This window comes from Paramormyrops kingsleyae, chromosome 24, assembly GCF_048594095.1.
Source record: "Paramormyrops kingsleyae isolate MSU_618 chromosome 24, PKINGS_0.4, whole genome shotgun sequence".
NCBI classification, from domain to species: Eukaryota; Metazoa; Chordata; class Actinopteri; order Osteoglossiformes; family Mormyridae; genus Paramormyrops; species Paramormyrops kingsleyae.
This window is the reverse complement of record NC_132820.1, coordinates 4,390,677-4,411,919: the sequence shown is the minus strand read 5'-3', so window position 1 is coordinate 4,411,919 and position 21,243 is coordinate 4,390,677. Positions and strand designations below refer to the sequence as shown.

Sequence of the window (21,243 nt, the reverse complement as noted above, 5' to 3'; positions counted from 1 at the left end):
AATCAATCACCAACACGTCTGACAGACTGAAGGCAGCTTTGAACCAAACTTTATTTCCATGTACATAAATATTTGGTTGAACAATATAATAAAACAAAAGTGGCACAGTGAGGGAGCACCAGCCCCCCCCCCATCAGAAAGTCCGCTTGGTATTCAGAGACTGTGAGGTGTATGGAAATGACCGGCTGGGACAATCCACTTCACGCGCACTCTGTGGGTAATATCACACCTCTACTGCGGTGCATCCTAATCCGGACCTCAGACAGTCCACGTTTTTGCTCCCTCCCAACTCCAAATATGTGGACTGTCTGGCAGGGAGCTCAGAGCGAGCAAAAACATGGGCACTGATGCATAGTCCAGCTGCTGTGGGATGACGTCGGTGAGGGTGCCCTGCTCGCACGTGTGTGTGTGTGTGTGTGTGTGTGTGTGTGTGTGTGGTCGTCACTGAGCCCTCCTGGACATCAGCATCTCCCGGATGTTGTCTTCTGCCTCCTTGACGCTGCGCTCCAGGTAGGTCTTCTTTTGCTGCAGGAGACGAGAGCAACAGGAAGTGGGTCAGTCCCACTCATACACAGTCAAGTGCAGATGACGTCCTGTCTGGGAGCGACAGTCGGTGGCAGGAAGTCCCAGACCTACAGACTAGGGAGACCCAGACAGCACGGGCCAGCACTGGGCCAGGAACACCTCGAAACCTCACTGGGTGCAGCGACTCATCGCTGGTCCGCTCCCACACAATCCTGATTCACACGCGCCTGCACTTCTACCCCAGAAACCACGGCAACAACAATCGATTACAGGTTCAAAAAGAGGCTTGACCCCTGAACGCTGTGAGAAGCAAATTTGCAGGAACGAACCCAGGGCATGCTGAGATATATCCCTACGACAGAGTCACCCAAGTCCACAGCCAATAGACTGGCAGTTTTCCTGTCCCACTCCCACGAGGCAATGAAGCATCTCTGAGGGCTCTGGTCAAAGGCAGGACCTACTGGCTGAATCTCAGGGTTAGCGGCAGCTTACAGGAGTGATGACAGGAGAACTTAAGGAGAGAGAGACACTACAGGTAGAGAGAGGGGGAGAGAGAGAGACTACAGGTAGAGAGAGGGGGAGAGAGAGAGACACTACAGGTAGAGAGAGGGGGAGAGAGAGACACTACAGGTAGAGAGAGGGAGAGAGAGACACTACAGGAAGAGAGAGGGGGAGAGAGAGACACTACAGGTAGAGAGAGGGGGAGAGAGAGACACTACAGGTAGAGAGAGGGGGAGAGAGAGACACTACAGGTAGAGAGAGGGGGAGAGAGAGACACTACAGGTAGAGAGAGGGGGAGAGAGAGACACTACAGGTAGAGAGAGGGGGAGAGAGAGACACTACAGGTAGAGGGGGAAAGAGAGACACTACAGGTAGAGGGGGAGAGAGACACTACAGGTAAAGAAAGGGGGAGAGAGATTACAGGTAGAGGGGGAGAGAGACACTACAGGTAGAGAGAGGGGGAGAGAGACACTACAGGTAGAGAGAGGGGGAGAGAGAGACACTACAGGTAGAGAGAGGGGGAGAGAGAGACACTACAGGTAGAGAGAGGGGGAGAGAGAGACTACAGGTAGAGAGGGGGAGAGAGAGACTACAGGTAAAGAAAGGGGGAGAAAGACTAGGAGAGACGAGGAGAGACAGACTGGAGCTGGGGGGGGGACTACAGGTAGAAAGAGAGAGGGAGAGAGAATAGAGGTCGAAAAGAAACTTCAGATACACAGAAAGAGGAAGAAGAGAGAGAGAGAGAGAGAGAGAGGGAGAGAGAGAGAGGGAGAGAGAGAGAGCCGCACTCCAGGATCAGGCTGGAAGCCAGAAAACCCCAGACACACTTGCGGGGGAGGCTGATGTAATGGGCCCAGTTGTCGGCCCACTGTCCTGTGTGGTGAAGGACCACGGGGGGTAGGTTACCACAGTGATCCCAGCAGACCCACCTTGAAGGGGGGGGGGGCACTCATGGCACTGCTGGGGCCCGACCAAACCCCGATAAAGGGGGCAGATGCAGCAGGAGGCTGTGTTTCTGCATTAGGACCTCCCCACTCCTCAAGGACTTCTGTACGTGGGGGCTCCACACCGACGGTCAGAGACGCTCTGCGCATTTCACTGGCTTTCCTGCCCTAACCGCAGTGCGAGTCCTCGCGTTACACCTCACTCTCGTTATAAACCTCTGCTTTATGAGCCTTGCTGAGCTCTCAGGCTCTGCAATGCTGCTCTTTCTCACCACAGAAACCAAGAGAACACTTTATCCAACGCGACACGCAGCACAATGGCAGGATTACAATTTGTGTGCAGCCCCTGGGATTCGAACCCACATCCTCTGCGCTGTTAACTTGGTACTTTACTTGGTGAACTACAGAAGGCGCCGATTCTGAGGAACTAGCTCTGCTACTCATTCGAGAAGCGTATAATCTGCCAAAACTAAGGTTTGACAAGCGGGTCCAGAAATTAGAGCCCAGTATTGGTAGTAGACGGGTATAAAAACCCATCAGATCCGGAATTTACGCCAGTGACAGCAGTGATGCCACAGCGCTCCATCAAGATGGCCGTTATGCCTTTCTGGCTCAGAGGAGCCACAGTGACACAGACAGCGAAGGGCCACCTAAGGGGGGGGGGTGACCCAGTTAGGTAGAGGCAGCAAAAATGAGAGCTTTGTAGGGACTCTGTTAGCAACGGGGGTACCGAGAGAGTAGAGGTGCAATGATCCAATGTTCGGGATCGGTATCGGCGCCGATCCATACCTATTAGACGGATCGGGTATCGGTCACATGTAACCAATCCTTAGCCGATACTTATTTAGTTTTTGGCAGACTGTAAAAAGATAGCTCCTATTTCTTGTTAAATCGATTTGTACAGTAGATTGCACGACAGCTCTTTCCCATTGCCACTCAGTGAGTGTGAGCACAGTGACTTCCGCCTGCTGTGATGTCATACGCATACCCTTAGCAGTAAGGGGAGTGTAGGACATCATCAGATAAGAGGGTGATGATCTGGAAGTATTCTACGGTTTTAACAGCAACTAGTAGCTGAGAGGTTCGAGTAGTGTCAAGTGGAAAATCCCATCAAACAAAGCGCACACAATTGTGTGAGACAACGCAAGAAATCTGAAAAAAGCAGTGGATGGTTTGGGGGTCGCTGGCTGGGGCTGTTTTGCACACTCACTACAACTTGTGATACTCGGGGGGCTGCTATTGCAGCGAAGTGTAAGTGAGGATGTTGCCAGTGGAAGAAACATTGTGGTGCATTTTAAGCATCCGCCACTTGCGAATCCTCGCTTGGAAGATATTCAAACTGAACTGCAAATGCCTCAAAAACGCTTAAAACAAGACGTACAAATGAGGTAGGACAGTAGGTTATGTATGTTTCTAGTAGCCTAATTAAAGTTTTCCTGGCATACATTTTTTCCATCTGTATTTACTAGCTTAAAATATGAATTATATAAAGTATAAACATACTATATATATTTATTATATCAAAATATTAAAGTAAAAAGAGCTCTTATATCGGAATCTGTATCGGTATCAGCAGTTGTGTACCGGAATCGGATCGAAACTGAAAAAATGTGAATCAGCCCCTCCCTACGAGGGAGGCATGCAATCGCCATGACAACGGATGGACAGAGGCTGGGGCTACGGCAGGAATAATACCAGTGACACATAATTACATACCCCTTACATTACTCACAAGGTGACTTTCCAACAAAACATGTTACCCATTTACACAGCAGCATTGTCCATTCAAGGACAAAAAAAAAATCCAAATAAAATCCCACCAAGTGCAAAACCACAAATTTCCGCAGGATCTTCATTGCGAAATGCGCATCAGCATCATCGCCTTCACACCTCGCAGGGCACAAGGCGCCAAGCATCATGGGACAGTTCTGTCAGGGTGTCCACGGGCTGTTAGAGCCGACGCACTCGGGCCTTCAAATCGGGGTCTCGACTGGCCGCACAAACACAGACGCTCTGAGGACGGCGGTCTGCGCGCTCCACACCCACGCAGGGCCACGCTACGGGCTCGTCGTCTGCTGGCTGAACAAACGTGTCCATTCAAAAATCCCGTGGTGCGGGCACGCCCCAGCACTGAGCACGTCCGGCTCCATTCAGCAGCCCCCCCCCCCCACACCCCCACCTGCCATACCCTCGGACCACCGGGCTTGGTTCGGCGAGGAGTGCCCCCAGGGTGTACGTTTGCACATGGCGAGCATCACACACATGCAACAGCTGCTGCGATCGCCATGCAGATCAGCGCACTGTGAAAGCTTTGTGACCAGACCGGTTACGTACTTCCGGTTACTCTCTCGAAGTTGCGTATTTATCATGGTAGCACAAGGCCTGAGAAGACGGATGATGCTACATGAAGTGCTGTGCAGCTCCACGAAGCCCCGTAAGGTCTGTAAAAACCCATGAAGACTTTTGAAACCTCTTAAAGCTCTATGAAGTTCTTTCAGACATAAGTGAAGAGAACTTCCATAAAAGCTGCTTGAAGCTCTTGGAAGCTCTGGAAGACCAACTGAAGCTAGATGAAGCTCCATAAGGCCCCTCAAAGCTCTCTGAAATCTCCACAATGCCACCTGAAGCTCTTCAAAATCCACTGAAGCTCTCTGAAGCTTCATAAAGTGCCATGAGCTCACTCAAGCTCCGTAAGGCTCCCTGAAGCTCTTTGAAGTGCCAAAAAAGTGCCCTGAAACAGTGCATACCCTACGAAACTCCGTGAAGCAGTACACACGCTCTAAATGTCAACTGGGCTGCAATAAGCCACCACCGGAAGATGGGACAGCGCAGGGCACAGCCCTTGAAGAGAGAGTGTTGGCCCGTGGAAATAACGCGGCCTGCAGCACAAAGAGATGTGGCATTTCTGCGGGTGAGTGTCAGCGGCCCGAGAGCCAAAGCCTCCATTGTTGCGCAGTGAATAGGCCCTCTCACGTACGCGACAGTCGTCTGAGGCTCTGTCACGACTGTCAGAGGCACTGATGACGAAGCAGATAAACTGTGCAGAGACCCAACTCAAAGGGCCCTTTGTTGCCCGACTTGCCATATCAATACTAAATATCGAGCCTGTCCCAAACTCCAATACAGATCCTGAACAACAGAAACTGCTGATGCACACTCGTTACCATGACATCATGTAATATTACCACCAACTACGAGGATGCAGGACCCTCTACTTCCTCCGGTCGATTGCAGCCAAAGTTGCAACGATGGTGTCTGTGTCAAGGACAACAGGAAGTGGACAAAGCATGCTGGGTAAACTGCTAAAAATGACCATCGTTCTCATCTAATCGCCTCTGACTCCAAGGCTGCAAAATAAAGAACGAAGAGAAGAACTCTGCCGGGTTCTGAAATCGATATCAGCTGGGTTTCAAACGGATCCTGCAGACGCAGGTCGAGCCTGGTCCTCCGACACTAAGCGACCCACGTGGGGGTGGACACACGCTGATCTTAAGATCCATTAGGGGCCAGCGGGGGCGGAATCAGCTGTGGGAGAAGTGGGGAATTAAAACAGTCCACAAGAAAAGGCTTTTCTCCTGTGAGACTGGCACTTGGGTAGTTCCTGCTCAGTGTCTGCAGCCATTTTTCCACCTCATCTCCAGAAACACAAGTAGAAAAAGAGAACCCCGAATTGTGCTCAGGAACTTTCCCCCCCCAGTAGCAGGAATTCGGTCCGGCCACAAGCGCTCAGGTGGGCTCCGGTCACCCATCCGGGCCTGACACCAAGTACGCACCAATAATTAAAAAATAAATAAATAAATAAAAATCGCTGAGCAGGATGCCCCCCACCCCCCACCTCCCACCTCCGCCGAGTCATGAGTGTAGACGGCAAAAACATCCGGAGGGAGAGAGAAATGAGACCGCCGGCCATTTCAAAACTCCTAAAATACACCCGAAGTGAAAACACGGCAGACCGGGGTGACGCAGGACGGCCTCGGAAACCACAGCGTTGGGCAAGCGGCTGAAAATAACGGCAGAAAAGCAGCCGGGGAAGGAGAGATGTGGCGCTCACTAACTCGCTCACCAAGGCAGGGATGCACTTGCCTCTTATCTCAATGCACATCCACACCAGGGCAGAACCTGATAAGCTTCCGGAAATGAAGAGCCTTGCCGAGTCTAAGCAATACTAGTCAGGACCAATTTCAGGTTTGTGACCAGACCTCCGATACCAGCAGGCACGGTAACAGGTGCACTGCAGCCCCATCGGTCATCGCTACCAGTGTCGAGCTACTGGTACTGTGTGACTTGCAATATAAAAGCTGCTACATGAAAAGCATGAAGGTGTCCACCTTGCTCCATAAGGAGGACTCCTCATGGCCCAAGACCACCTTAAACCGGCCAGTACTGACAGGAGTTCCGGGGCTGATTAAACCGCATGTCACTGCACACAATGAAAGACTTACACAAGAACGTCCTGAATGACGTCACTGACAAATTCAGTTCTTTTTTTCTTTTTGATCTGCGTCACAACATCATGGTTTTCTCCCCCACCAATACAGGCTTATTTAGAATGGGGGCGGGGCATGTATATCCAGCCCAGTTTAGCATGATTTATCCAGACTCAGCCAGGTTCATCTAGACAGAGGGGGAACAAAATAATCCGAGGCACAGGGGTGGTTAACCACTGAGCCTAGTTAGCCTCGTCATCTTGGTTAATGTGGTTAATATGAAGAACTCACCAGAGATAGATAGTTCAGGTCCAGAAAGTAAAAATCCAGACCAAGGTTTTGTTTCAATCAACCAGCTGAGTATAAAGAGTCACAGTCACAGAGGATGACTGACCTTAAAACAGGTATTAACACACGTGGGCCACCAGCCCTGTTGGTTAAGACCTACCCACCAGCCATTTTATTTGCCATTAGCACAAATGCGAGTCATTTATCCACCACCCCCAGGAGGTGGGTAAGGGCCTTCGGCCCCAACGAAGACGTGAGTATTCTGCCAAAGATGGGTTCTGATCCGGTGACCTTCCAGTCGCAGGCAAAGAGATCTAACCCCCTGAGCCAGCCAACCCCCCCCCCCCCCCCCCCCACCCCACCCCACCCCAGATAACTGTGGCCCAAATTCCTAACAGTGAAGATCAAACTATAAGAACAATTACCAAAGTCATTGCTGCCCGATATAATCATGGGAGAGGGATAGTGGATACGATGATGTCAGACTACATCATAAATTAACAGTCCCTATCCAGTCACATGCCAGGGCATCCAGAGTGATGAGCTCACTCGCCCATTCCAACCAGGGGCCAGCTAAACCTGGTACACGTGGTTCATGCCAGCCAATGCCAGCTACGGGTCCACACCATAATCAGAACCTTAAAAAAAAACAAAAAAAAAAACACATAATCTCCAACAGCAATATGGAACCCAACCCAGATTATGGAGGCCATAGACGAGGGAGCGTGGCCAAACCCACTGAGCATCTGTTACCATAGTTACCATGTCATAGCTACCATCCACCTTCATGGTGACTGAATAGCACTGTAGCCTCAGACTTGCTGGACCAAGAGCTTCAATGCCAACCCCAGTTCAGTGTGTGTGCCATCTTCTGCAGGTTCTCAAGTTTCCTCCAACAATTCAACCGACTAGTATGTATTAATTGCTCAAGGTGTACAAAAGATGGAAAGGTATCCAGTCCAGAGTGTACCCCAACCCTGTGGAACCTAATATAGGCTCCAGGCCCCCAGCAACCCTGACCGGGTTGGAAGATGGATGCAGAACCAAACAGTAAGAAGCTGACGCAAAATACAGAGGGTCCTCGATATATGTCATGCCGATGTCGCATACATGTCGTCGATTTAGGGGATTAGGGACAGTAAACCTGATATACATAGAATATATCTGCACTCAGGTTATTTTTACAAATTGAAAACCCCTTAATAGAACTGACAGGCTGGAAAATACAATCCGCACTGTACTCGTATTATTAATGTTAGTGTTGGCTGGGTAAGGTCGAGCCATATAAATGACTATAATTATAAATAGATTATATTGCTTAAACCTCAGAACCAAGTAAGCCAGATTGCAACAGGAATAATTAAAAATATTATTTTATGTTTTATTAGTAATTTCACAGTACATTTTATATTTATTATTTAGCAATTACAATAAATTATATTGTTATAACAGTTTTGTGAACTATAAAAAAAGTATTTCCTATTCATACGCCTATAAACTTCCATATAAATTAGATTATTTTTTTTTTTATCTGGAAGATGCCTTAAATAGGGCGACATGGTGGTGCAGTGGTTAGCACTGTTGCCTCACACCTCTGGGACCCGGGTTCGAGTCTCCACCTGGGTTACATGTGTGTGGAGTTTGCATGTTCTCCCCGTGTCGTCGTGGGGTTTCCTCCAGGTACTCTGGTTTCCCCCCACAGTCCAAAGACATGCTGAGGCTAATTGGAGTTACTAAATTGCCCATAGGTGTGCATGTGAGTGAATGGTGTGTGAGTGTGCCCTGTGATGGGCTGGCCCCCTGTCCAGGGTTGTTGCCTGCCTCGTGCCCGTTGCTTCCGGGATAGGCTCCGGACCCCCCGCGACCTAATAGGATAAAGCGGGTTGGAAAATGAATGAATGAATGCCTTAAATATAATACATTAGTTCAATGTTTTCAGAAACATAACTACGATGTTTATCGAAGAACCCCTGCAATTAAACTGTAGGAGTGAATAAACAAGGAAATTAAGAACTGTGGGACCCCCAAGCCGTAAAGAAAACCTGGCAAGAGTTTCTGGAGTCCGAGACTGATAGCTTGGCATCTGGCTGCTGTGTGTCAACGGTGCAGTTTTCCCTGTGATACTGGATCAACACAGACTCAGAGAGGGGAGGAAAAAAAAACATGGGGGACACAACAAAAGCAAGACGCTGCACGACGGAGAGGGACATTGGCAGCCGTCAAGGCCCCTTCCACGCTCACTCGCCCCCTGGATGAGCTCACTCTCAGGGCAGGCTGACACACGGCCCTCGATTTCACCGGAATGCGGTGCCGACACATGCTGCCCAGGCGGAACCCTGGCATGCGGCCACGCGGCCTCTAGCGAGTCGCTATCCTGCCATTCGGCCGCCGTGCTGCTCCCAAACTTCCGGGCCTGAGTCTCTCTCACTCCCCACCAGCTACCCAGCCGAGAAGTCAATCATCATACCAGACTCTGTAAAGTCTCTACCCTCTCGACTGACCCGCTTTCAGTTCCTGGGGTACTTCAGCGAAGACTTTTTTCCACTAACTAAGACCGGTTCATAAACATTTCCATACAGTTATAAGATTAATCATTTTATAACTGCATAACTTCATGCGTGCTCTGCTGGCCTGTTTGCAACTGAGGGGCCAGGCCAAGAGGCTTAACTCAGAAGGAGGGTCTCGTCTAACAGAACCTTGCTCACATCTCAGAACCCACCAACTCCAAGACAGATCACGTAACTGGTATTAAAACCAGCTCTTGATTTTATTAGCTAAGACTTTACAAACCCGCAAAAAAGATGCACCTTAAAAAATAACAGCACAAAATAGCGATGCTTTATTAAATCCCCATGGAGAAATAGCCTTTCCCTTGCCCATGTTGTTCTTCATGCGGCACACGGACATAGACGGGATAATTAAATTCAGTGACTTAAACCAGATTGTACACACAAAAATCATTGAGCAAAATAGGTCATTTGTCACATACTGCTGGAGTCTAGCACCTTTAATCCAGAGTGATGCAATCTGCCAGGAAGCAGTCAGTTCGGTTTGACGCTTACCATCTTCCTCGTGTTTCTGTGTGCATTTCAAAAGGCAAGACATTGTGGAGTGGCACAAGCACACTCCTTCAGACAATATCTTTAAATTTGTGTCTCGGGGATCAATGGTGGCACCCAAACTCCTACTGCTTAACAGAGGTCGACCTTTGGAATCTCAGGAAAGCTAGTCCTCAAATAGTCTGGATCCATACATCTTGCATTAGATATTATATATGGTCTGACGGCATGTGCTCCGCAATGGATTGGCATTCCAGCCCCTACTCTGTAATTCCTGGGAACGGCTCCAGGCTCACCACGACCCTGTCCTGGACAGAACCAGGCTGATGGCTGACATCTGTCGGGAAAAAGCCTACACAATCGGTGTCATTACCACCACTACTGTACAAGTGAGCGGCCCAGTAAAAGGGCCCAGAAGCAAGAGTGGGTCAGAAGTGGGGATGCAGCCCGCAAGCCATCTTGGCACCATGTGGGGTTACGGCAGGATGAGTCATAAAGACACACCCGCACTACTCTCAGCATCGAGCAAACGCCAAGAGGAAGTCAGAAATGGGCCAAGCACCGAGGGAGCCGCGCTAACATCACACGCTAAACTTTTCAAAGGGCCGGATAAGGAAATGTATCCCGTTCAAAGCGCTGGGGCCTGGGGTAGCTCTCCCACCTGAGCTCGGGTGACATGTGAAAACAGGGATCTGCATCCCCCCCAGGGTCGGAACGGGCTGGTCTGGTCTGGACTGGAGAGGCCTTAGTCAAGAAGGAGCCACCCAATCCCCAGTGAATCACCTCCTCCATACCGTAGTGAGCCAAAAGGCCTCACAGAATCGGCAAAACTCGCGCACACCCGTGAGCCAGCTCCCTCAACCTCGGTCTGTCCTCCCTCACCCACAGCCAACTGGGCCGTAATGGCACAGCTGGCAGAGAACATTGGGCAAAACTACGTCGCACGTTGGATTTCTTAATATATACGTGTGCCAAGGACCATCGACATTGACACGAAGCAGTAATTACATTCCGAAGGGATAAATCGAGCCTTGACTCCCTGAAGGCGATAGCTGTAAAGATAGCTCTGGGAAGCCTAACCTGGCTGCAGATCCGGACACAAGCCAACGATCTCAATTTGCCCACGTGAATTCAGTGAGAATCTACGTGCCATCACTAGAAGCCAGGAACATTCCTCATGCTACCACTCAGGAGAATCACCGAGACATGAGAAAGGCCACAGAGGGTCCACACGGCGCTCGCCACCCCAGTGGAATGTGTGCGTGTCGTGGAAGAGGTGCCAACTCAGTACAAAAGGCAACAAGGGAATCATGGGTAAGCAACCCCATACTGGAGGCACACAACAAAACAATATGACCTGATAAAAATACATGCAAAGTGCTAAGACTACTCAACACTCCCAGGGTTGAGCTGGAGGTCTTGGACTATGTGGTGCCATAATTGTGTTGGCTGACCTTAGGACTCTAGAGACAACCCTGTCTGTGGACTGTGTCCCACCCAATGCTGACTTCTGGTTCCACTTTCCCCACTGAAACCCAATACCAAGGTTTGCATTGAACCGTGAATGTTGTGCATCGGTACACCCCTATCATTTCGCCCAGAAAGGGATCCCCGCGTGGCGCAGACACGGGGCAGCTTCATCAGAGTCTTAACAAAGTTCTCCGTTTAACAGAGATGGTGATTTATTGGGAAATGAACAATGGCAAAACCGACCAGAGTACATCGGGACTTTGTCACCGAAGCAACGTGTGAAGGCAGCCATTCTGATTTCCACATCCCCGCTTGTGCCACAAAGAGCATTCCCATACCCTCCCACGCCGTAGCAAGCCGCTAAGCTGTACAGGGCTCCACAGTTTCAAGGCAACCTTCCCCAACAACCTTCTCAAGTGCCCCTTTTTTCCACCACTTCCGTTTCCCCTTCCTCCTCATCCATCACCCTCCTTTGTCTTCCAAGTGCAGACAAGAACCGGAGTCTGATGACCCAAGCCTGCCCGGCAAGCTTTCTTATTTTTAGAAACCTGTGGTATCCTGCGGTCCTGCCACCTATCGCTGAACAGATCAGTCAGCCAATTCTTCTTCTCTCCCCACCCCCCCCCCTTTTAAAAACGGCATTTTCTGGCCACAGTAAAGGTTACAGAAAAGTTCAACTGGAGGCGGCTGATTCGCCAACTTTCTGCTTGCCATTGTTCTGTGACAAGCAGCGAAACCGGGATGGCTGGCATCCGACGGCGCGGCGGGTGCCGAGAGTGGTCGTTAAATGGATGGCCCTCGCACCGCCCAATGTCGAGGATTCATTTTTGAGCAAGGGGCGAAAGGAATGAGATAAACTGAATCACAGACAAGTTATTTCAGCCAGGGGAACCCTGCAAGGGCTACAGTGATTCAAATGGATGGTTAAACGCGTAGTTACCAGTTAAAGATTTTCATGTATCATAAGAGATTCCAAAGCATCTGGTCAGGTTTACATTATTGCGTTAATTTTCATTTGGAATAAAGGTGAACTACACATGCATTACATGCAAAGCCCACCATATTAACTGCAGTGTCATTTCATCTATCCATCTGTGACAGAAAAAAATGGCTCATAATAATATTTTTTTAAATATTATTTATAGATTTATAAGGCTAAAGAAAACTCCTGGCGTAAGGTGATTTCATTGTGTTTTTTAGATAATTATCGAGCCATTTAAGTGTCCGCAAAATTAGCGTGATCATTACGCATGTTACGTTCAGACTGACAGAAGGCCCCCGGCTGGCATAAACTGAACTATTTTTTGGAGGAAAAAAGAACAAAGTCATCAGATAAATATGCGAGGCATGTATGTGAAGAGGGAACGTGCAGCGGTGGGTCAGAATAAACCATAATTCCAATACCCTGATCTCCCAGAGCCACAAAGCAGGGACCTTGTAAAAAATGAGAAGACGGACTACAGAGTGGTATGAATGTGGCTTCACTGTGGCGACCTTTGAAGATGACTGCGCAGGGGGTATGTCAAGCCAGATTAAAAATAATCAAAGTTTCTATGACCAGAATCCCTCAGGGCTACTAAGGGGATACCACTAGTGACTCACAAAGTACATGTGCTGCATGTTTTTTTTATGACTTTGTGGGGGCTACACGGTGTCTGCATCAAAAGGTCTGACCTCCAGTTCCTTGATCTTCTCATCGGCTGTCTTCTGCTTCTCCATCAGCTGCCCGTTGATATCACCTTTAGACTGCAGTATAAACCTGACGGGAGGAGAAACCAAGGAGGCAAAATGAGAACCCAGGAGAAACCAGGGAGGTAAAATGAGAACCCAGGAGAAACCAGGGAGGCAAAATGAGAACCCAGGAGAAACCAGGGAGGCAAAATGAGAAACCAGGAGAAACCAGGGAGGCAAAATGAGAACCCAGGAGAAACCAGGGAGGCAAAATGAGAACCCAGGAGAAACCAGGGAGGCAAAATGAGAACCCAGGAGAAACCAGGGAGGCAAAATGAGAACCCAGGAGAAACCAGGGAGGCAAAATGAGAACCCAGGAGAAACCAGGGAGGCAAAATGAGAACCCAGGAGAAACCAGGGAGGCAAAATGAGAACCCAGGAGAAACCAGGGAGGCAAAATGAGAACCCAGGAGAAACCAGGGAGGCAAAATGAGAACCCAGGAGAAACCAGGGAGGCAAAATGAGAACCCAGGAGAAACCAGGGAGGCAAAATGAGAACCCAGGAGAAACCAGGGAGGCAAAATGAGAAACCAGGAGAAACCAGGGAGGCAAAATGAGAACCCAGGAGAAACCAGGGAGGCAAAATGAGAACCCAGGAGAAACCAGGGAGGCAAAATGAGAAACCAGGAGAAACCAGGGAGGCAAAATGAGAACCCAGGAGAAACCAGGGAGGCAAAATGAGAACCCAGGAGAAACCAGGGAGGCAAAATGAGAACCCAGGAGAAACCAGGGAGGCAAAATGAGAACCCAGGAGAAACCAGGGAGGCAAAATGAGAACCCAGGAGAAACCAGGGAGGCAAAATGAGAACCCAGGAGAAACCAGGGAGGCAAAATGAGAACCCAGGAGAAACCAGGGAGGCAAAATGAGAAACCAGGAGAAACCAGGGAGGCAAAATGAGAACCCAGGAGAAACCAGGGAGGCAAAATGAGAACCCAGGAGAAACCAGGGAGGCAAAATGAGAACCCAGGAGAAACCAGGGAGGCAAAATGAGAACCCAGGAGAAACCAGGGAGGCAAAATGAGAACCCAGGAGAAACCAGGGAGGCAAAATGAGAAACCAGGAGAAACCAGGGAGGCAAAATGAGAACCCAGGAGAAACCAGGGAGGCAAAATGAGAACCCAGGAGAAACCAGGGAGGCAAAATGAGAACCCAGGAGAAACCAGGGAGGCAAAATGAGAACCCAGGAGAAACCAGGGAGGCAAAATGAGAAACCAGGAGAAACCAGGGAGGCAAAATGAGAACCCAGGAGAAACCAGGGAGGCAAAATGAGAACCCAGGAGAAACCAGGGAGGCAAAATGAGAACCCAGGAGAAACCAGGGAGGCAAAATGAGAAACCAGGAGAAACCAGGGAGGCAAAATGAGAACCCAGGAGAAACCAGGGAGGCAAAATGAGAAACCAGGAGAAACCAGGGAAGCAAAAGTAGACAGGGGATCAAGATCAAGATCATCATACAGGAAAGAAATTGCTGCAAATGAAAGATAACCTGTGAACCCGCTGCACCTCGAGGCCCAGGTCGCATTCCTCGAACCTCCGGCAACTCGTATGGATGCAACATCACAGTCGCCACTTCCTTCAGTGCCATTTGATGGCGACCCGATGAAGGTAATGGAAGGAATGTCAGCCATGAAGAGAGCGATTCATACGTCGAGAAAGGAAAACTCCCTAGGAGCTGCCAAGATAATACAATAACTGCGTTTTCACTCCCCCCCCCCCTCGCCCCCCTCACTCCACAACCTCAGACCGCAAAACGAAGATCACAGGGAGGACGTGGAACAGGATAAAACAAGTGAAATTGGATGACAAAAAGGGGAGGGCCAAACTTGGAATCAATGACCTGCATGCCCCCAGCTCTGTAAGGGTATCAATGACCTGCACTGTGCCTCAATTGCCCACAGTATCAAAGACCTGTGACAGTCACCCGAAGTATCAAAGACCTGCAGTGTTTAAGTTTCTGTCAGAATCGGTGACCTTTTCAGCTTCCATTCCTGGGATGCCTGACAAAGATGGCACCGGCATGTCAAACAAGACATCACCCTAAACATCCTTCAAACTAAGTTGCCCTTTTTGCATTTTCGATGCTCATAATCAGAGCGTCCCCCTTAACAGACGCTATTCCAGGTGTGTGGCACTAAAATCGGGCAGATTAATAACAGAGCCATGCTAACTGACAGCCGCTCTCCATTCAGCTCTGCTGGGAATGTGCTGACTTGCCTCCCCCTGATATATCAGTTCTATACGACACTCCCACGAGGCACTTTGAGATGAACTCCTGCTAATCATGACAAAGCACCCGGCTCACACTCAATCTGCCCTTTTAATCAAATTACCTAAACCATTCAAGTTGTATCAATAGAAAAATGAGTCAGACACCCAAGTACTACGCTGCAGGCTCATAAGCATCACTGCTCACAGCTATACATGAACGATACAAAGCATTCTTCATCCTCAATTAGTGTATAACAAGGTGTCCAGCAGATGCAGACCACACAGAACACAATGCGAGGGGGACCCCAAACGGTCCATCATGTGACCGGTGCTTGACCGAATTCCAACTCTGGTTTCAAACAAACAAAACAAACAAACAAATAAATAAATAAAACCCTTTATTTGCCATTTGCACAAGTACAAGTACACGGGAATTCTTCTCTTTACCTACACCATCTTGCTCTCCATAGATTGGGGGTCACAACAGAGGGTCAGCACCCATGGAGCTGGGGGTTAAGCACCATGCTCAATGGCTCACGGACGTGACAGTTCTGCCGTGGCCGGGGCTCAAACCGGTGTTCTTCAGATCACAGAGACTTCGCTTGCCAAGCAACTGACCACCCGTCTCTTGGTTTTCTAGCTAAAGAATCACTCAATCCCTTTCAGTTCTGGTTATAGGTTTGTGTTTGAGTAAGACAGTATTCAAGCGATGTCGCTAGACAGAACGTGGATATTTCGTAGAGAAACCAACAAATATGAGTGTTGATTTAAGAAAGACCAACTGATGTTGGTGGCTTTCCATCTCAGGAGACGCTGTTGATAATCACCATCCACCAGCACTGGTTCCAGAACACACATTACAAAATTCTTTCCCCCCCTTCGATTTTCCAGTAGGTGGGAAGGGGGGGGGTCCTTATTTTAACTGAGCGGGAGCCGCTGGGGGTGGTTAATGCACATAACACAGGCTCACCCCCACTGTGCTGTTTACGCAGCGGTAGAGAGTAGGAAAGTCCGTCTGGCAGCTGCATGCAACCTCAACATCCACGATGATCCCTTTTTACCAGAAGTAATTCTGTCTTAAACGTCATGGAACGCGCATTGATTACAGGGGGAGAGTTCAGTGCGCCATGTGTCATTTCCTTGGAGAAACTACCTTCCCGATTTTCCCAGAAAAAGAAAAACAATCAGTAGACCTGGGCAACTTCATGAAGAGGAATCTATTCTTCTGCGTCAATCACATTTTCCAGTCAGGTTATCATCTCAAAACTGCTATCCATTAAAACACTGATTACAAAAATACTAAACCCTGGGTTCTTCTTTGATAAAGTAACGCAAAGCACAACTAACATTTCACAGCAGAAAAATACTGACTTTGCACTAGCGCAAGCCGTAAAAAGGTTCTCCTAACGCTCTTAATTATTCAGACGTGTGTTTTGGGCGTGACGAGCAATAAACCAATCAGAATGCCGACATCACCTCACCTTTAAAAGGCAGCAGCGCATGATCTATGGTGGATTGTTATTACAATGGCGTGTCTGAACGGCGGTTTTCGCCCAAGAAAACAAACGTGCTCGTATCCAAAGTGGGAAAACGCAAGTAACATCATCAATGGGAACAGCACTGTTCCACCTAAGCCTTTCAAGGTGAAGCAGGACATGAGCCACTGACTTCAGACGTGGGGTTTGCTGGACAAAAGCACAACGTCATTTTGCTACCTTAAAATAGCAACGCACCCACAATGTCCACGTCATTATTTGCATGAAGCAAGACTAAAGACATATTATATTAAACACGGTTGATTTTAACGGAACGGCAAGATAAGACAAAGACTGACTTAAGACAGCTATACTGCCCACCAAACGATCAAGATGACGGGAGTGTGTCACAACTCTAGCAAAACTCTCACACTTTTATTCTGGTATTGGAAATTTGTCTGCAACAGTTAAATCATTCAGTTTAAAGTCAGCATTAGCTTTATTCATACACAGAGCCTCTTGATAAGCCGATTTTCAAAAAAAATCATTTACAATTATACTAGAACTGAGGGCCTGGATACTTCCTTTGGGAAGTTTGTGGATTTGCCTGCACTGCTTATTCGGAACTTGCTTGAGTGAGCAACAAATTCTTTCTGAAGTCATGGTGACAGAACAATCGCATATTATTGCTGTAATAATATGCAACAAGAGGTCAAGATAAACCAGAGCAAAGCAGAGTGAATATTCATCGACTGCAAATATCAATAGTTAAAGATCATTATCACACAATACCAGAAATGCATGCTTAAGGGCCTTTAAGATGGCATCTGTATTGTAAAACTATTACCAGATCAGGTTGACGGCTATTAGCTGAACATCTAGATAAGCACAGATGTCTGCAGTGGGATAACTGTGCCAAATCTGTTGCTATGGTTTCACCAAAGGCTTTATGACACTGCAAACTTACTCACACTTCTCCTATTACCGTGGCTCCTAACATCTGGAACTGAACTCTGCAAGAGCTGGTGTCGTTTTCCATACAAAAGGTAACACGTTCCCCTTTTCTCTTCCCATAAAAGTGCCATCGTTGACCCTCCCACCTCCATGATTAGGGGGAGGACACAGAGGCAAACTCCAGCTATTTACAAGCAAGGACTGCATGTGGTAAACTATTAGAAACGAAGGATGATTTTTGAGTGTTGCAATCGGCATGAACTGAAGCCAAACTCACTGCGGTTTCACTCACTATTAATTGAGGGTTACGAGGGAGAAACTGTCAACATAAGAGAAAGAAAAGCAGGCATGTCGTCATTTTGTGTACATGACACAGATGAGTAACTGGCACGTCACAGCAAAGCCCTTACATGAGGTACTCAAACATTATGCAGAAAAAAAATGCAGCATTCCGGGTAACGCTAATTCAATTTTATTGCTTCTGCTTTTTCTTTTTTCTTTTTTGGAGTCTAGACATTCATTCTTCAAACATTTTCAGAATGACCCTCTGCATTCCTCTGTTCTGAGCAGCGTGTCCAGCAGCCCCCTAACGGAGGGACCACCCCCCCCCCTTCATGACCACCAAGCTCGAAGATGCTTCTCTAGTCATTTCTGGCCATTTCTCAGACCACACAGGAGGAGTCAATGAGGGGGGGGGGGGAAAGCCCATTCATTCTGCCGGTCGACACCGCTGAGCGCAGCCGCATGCCTTCCAGGGGTGTCAGGACGGGTGTGGAACTAGTCAAAATAAGACAAGTTGGGGAGATTCCTAAGATCCCTGGGGGCATCAAAGCCGACAGGAGATTCATGTCATGGTGATTCATTAAGACTATTGGCATCTAGCCTTACTTTAGAAATATTAACTCCACAGTAAAGCATCCACTTCTCTGCACACATGACCACAATCACCTGCAGACGTGAAGCCAACTAGCTGTCCATATTCAATATCTGGTGCTGTATTCCTCTCAAACCAACTCACACCTCGTCAAAACGTTCCACGGGCAGATCCCCTGCAGACCAGTGTTACTGCTGTATAGCTTGAGTGCCTGGTAGCATCGTGAAATTACTACGGACGAATCCACCGGCAAAGTGAGAAACAGCAGACTGCATTATCTATTCACATTGCTGAAGAAGAATATGTCATGCGAATCCCCAGGCTACAGGAGCTATCACTGTTTACACGTTGCCAAACGGTGCGCCAAGACTCGGCCTACCACAAATAGATGCGGCTTAGCGAAAAACCAGATGGCTCTTTCCAGATCAACTCGTCTATCGTGTACAATGTACACAGGGAAATTTCCAAACGTTTCAGTCACTGCATAATCATAATAGAAATGGTTTATTGTTCTCCTGGCTCCTTGACAAACTATCCAGTCACCACCTTCAACAAAAATAACACCTCTATCACCTCCTACCCTGACGCAGCCCCGAGCTCAGGAGATGTGTGATCATGCCACCATAATCAGAACATCGATGCCCTCACCCCAAAAAGTCCATCATTACCAACCAAAGCAAAACTCTTCCACAGCTACAGAAAAGGCGATCTGATTCTTCATAAACACGAATAAAAATAACGTGTCAGGGAACAGAAGAAATTGATACTTCTTGTACCGGTCTTGAGATGCAGTTCCTGGAAGAGCAGCCAGTTTGAAACCAATTACCACGTGCTGCTGCCTCGTGGCCGATTGACACGAGTCCAAAGCGAAGCGCCATCCGAATGACCGTTATAAAACGTGACTTACAAAAACGTGACTTTGCTCTGGTTAAACGCCGCCTGGACACTTACATGCGGCCGACGCCCTCGTACATGCGCGTGCTGTCGGGCAGCGCGCTGATCTCCGCGTGCGTCAGGCTGGCGTGCTTCTTCACGCGGCTCAGCTGCTCGATCTGCAGGTCGGCCAGCTTCACCTTCTGCTGCGTGTCGATCATCTTGGCCTGCAGCTCGGCGAAAGCCTGCAACGAGCCGTGCAGGTGTCATTACACTTAAATCTAATCAGAAGGACACCGTTAATGCGCCTATACATGAATGCAAAGTGATGTTACATGTAACAGTAATAAATGCAAAAATTATGCAAAATAATGGAGCCGTTATAACGTATAATGGATGGATAATGTAGTTAATATGACATCAGGGTTGCCAACTTTGGTCAGCAGACTGGCGTGTTACACCTATGGAAGTTTTATTACTTGGCAAACCGTCTGTAGGCTTTGCAAACCACTCCAACGCTTTTCGTGTAGCTAATTTTAGGTTCATAATGGAATAATACAGATTTACCGTAACATGTCTTGCGTGAGCGACACGCCAGATGCCTTAGAGTTGGCGACCCTGTGATATATTAGCTAAAGGAAAATTTATTACACTTGGTCAAAAGGGAATAAGAAGCCGCAATACGTGGTTCCACGTAAGGGCATAAATACTGCCTTGATGTAAACGATGCACTATCGATATGCCGCCAAGGCGGAGAAATGCTTTACTGGAAGAAGAGACGCATGTTAAAGAAATTAAGGCCTGATAACTGACTCCACATTTTAGTGCTGGCGGGCAGCTCGCTTTCAAACCGGGACACAGGACAGGGTTTGGGTTTCCTGAACGATTTGAATGCTGTCAAGAGGGGCCACAGAGTAGCGTCTGAGGCTTAAGCAGATCGTTACCCATTTCCTGTTAGTTGCACTACTTGCTAATGTCGGTTATAACGAGCAGACGCATGCCTTTTAATTAAATTCGCGAATGTGTCGTGAAATAAACGGTGTTATTTATACATTAATTACGGCTTCGCGTGTTAAAATATAGCACATTTTGTAAACACGTCTATATAGATGTCGTATTTCATAGCACTTAATAAGCAGCTCTGATGGGTTTATACAAAAATATACCCGCTCAAGACATTAATACAATCAGTGACAAAAGGCAGCGTGCGACACGCCTATGACGCGTCGCACACGCGACCGTCTACCGCTCCATTTCCCAAGCATTTAACGACATTAACCTTTCACATTAAACGTGCCCTGCCCATCGTATTTACTGAAATCAAAGAACGTGAGATATAATCTGACAACATATAAAGACAGAAAAGGATCAAGGTACCTTCTTCAACTCTAGGTCTACGGGGGCCGCCATGTTGCAAATGAGTGAGCATGCGCACTGAGTGCGAAACTCAAAGCAGGGGCGGGCGGTTCTCGAGCTTTCATTTTGTTCAATCACATTACTTCATGTATGTGTCAGTGTCTGTGTGGGTGGATGGATGGATGGATAGATACAGACAGAGGATAATGAAAAATTATGTCGTTTTTCTGCCATTCTCCCCCGTCAGCATTACATTCCCCAAAGAACAGTAGCGCTTCGATTGGTGTTTCTGATGCCCAGTGAGGTCGCATTTACAGCATGAGCGCGCATTTATTATTGTGTGCATGCTCTTTTGTTTGTTTGCTTTGGAATCAGCGCAAAGCTGCTTTCTTACCAGATTTCATAGTGGTCAGGAATGTCTGGCCAGCATACAATTATGCTACTGGAACAAACGCTAAAAAAAGACCACAAAGGCACATTTCTGATCTCTTGCTGGGAAGTACATTTGGTGTCTGTTTCCATAACTGGGGCAAACTTCTATTTATTGTTGCTGTATAT

The 21,243-nt window shown here is 48.1% G+C and overlaps 1 protein-coding gene across 1 annotated transcript; it reads right to left on the bottom strand.

Annotated features, from left to right (window-relative positions):
* Window positions 1–32: 32 nt before the first annotated feature.
* Window positions 33–20,780, bottom strand: pfdn1 (prefoldin subunit 1). Its single transcript, XM_072706323.1, has 4 exons — window positions 20,707–20,780; window positions 19,408–19,574; window positions 12,889–12,973; window positions 33–525 (listed from the first exon to the last, which is right to left on the bottom strand). The coding sequence occupies exons 1-4, from the start codon at window positions 20,737–20,739 to the stop codon at window positions 442–444; spliced, it is 369 nt and encodes a 122-aa protein (XP_072562424.1). The 5' UTR covers window positions 20,740–20,780; the 3' UTR covers window positions 33–441.
* Between the last annotated feature and the right edge of the window lie 463 nt (window positions 20,781–21,243).

What these genes read in the sequence shown, in the direction of transcription:
- pfdn1 (XM_072706323.1), bottom strand. Translation starts at nt 20,739, where the DNA reads ATGGCGGCCCCCGTAGACCTAGAGTTGAAGAAG. An exon ending in TACGAGGGCGTCGGCCGCAT is followed by an intron (nt 12,974 to 19,407) that starts GTAAGTGTCCAG and finishes TCCTCCCGTCAG; the next exon opens with GTTTATACTGCAGTCTAAAG. An exon ending in AGAAGATCAAGGAACTGGAG is followed by an intron (nt 526 to 12,888) that starts GTCAGACCTTTT and finishes CGTCTCCTGCAG; the next exon opens with CAAAAGAAGACCTACCTGGA.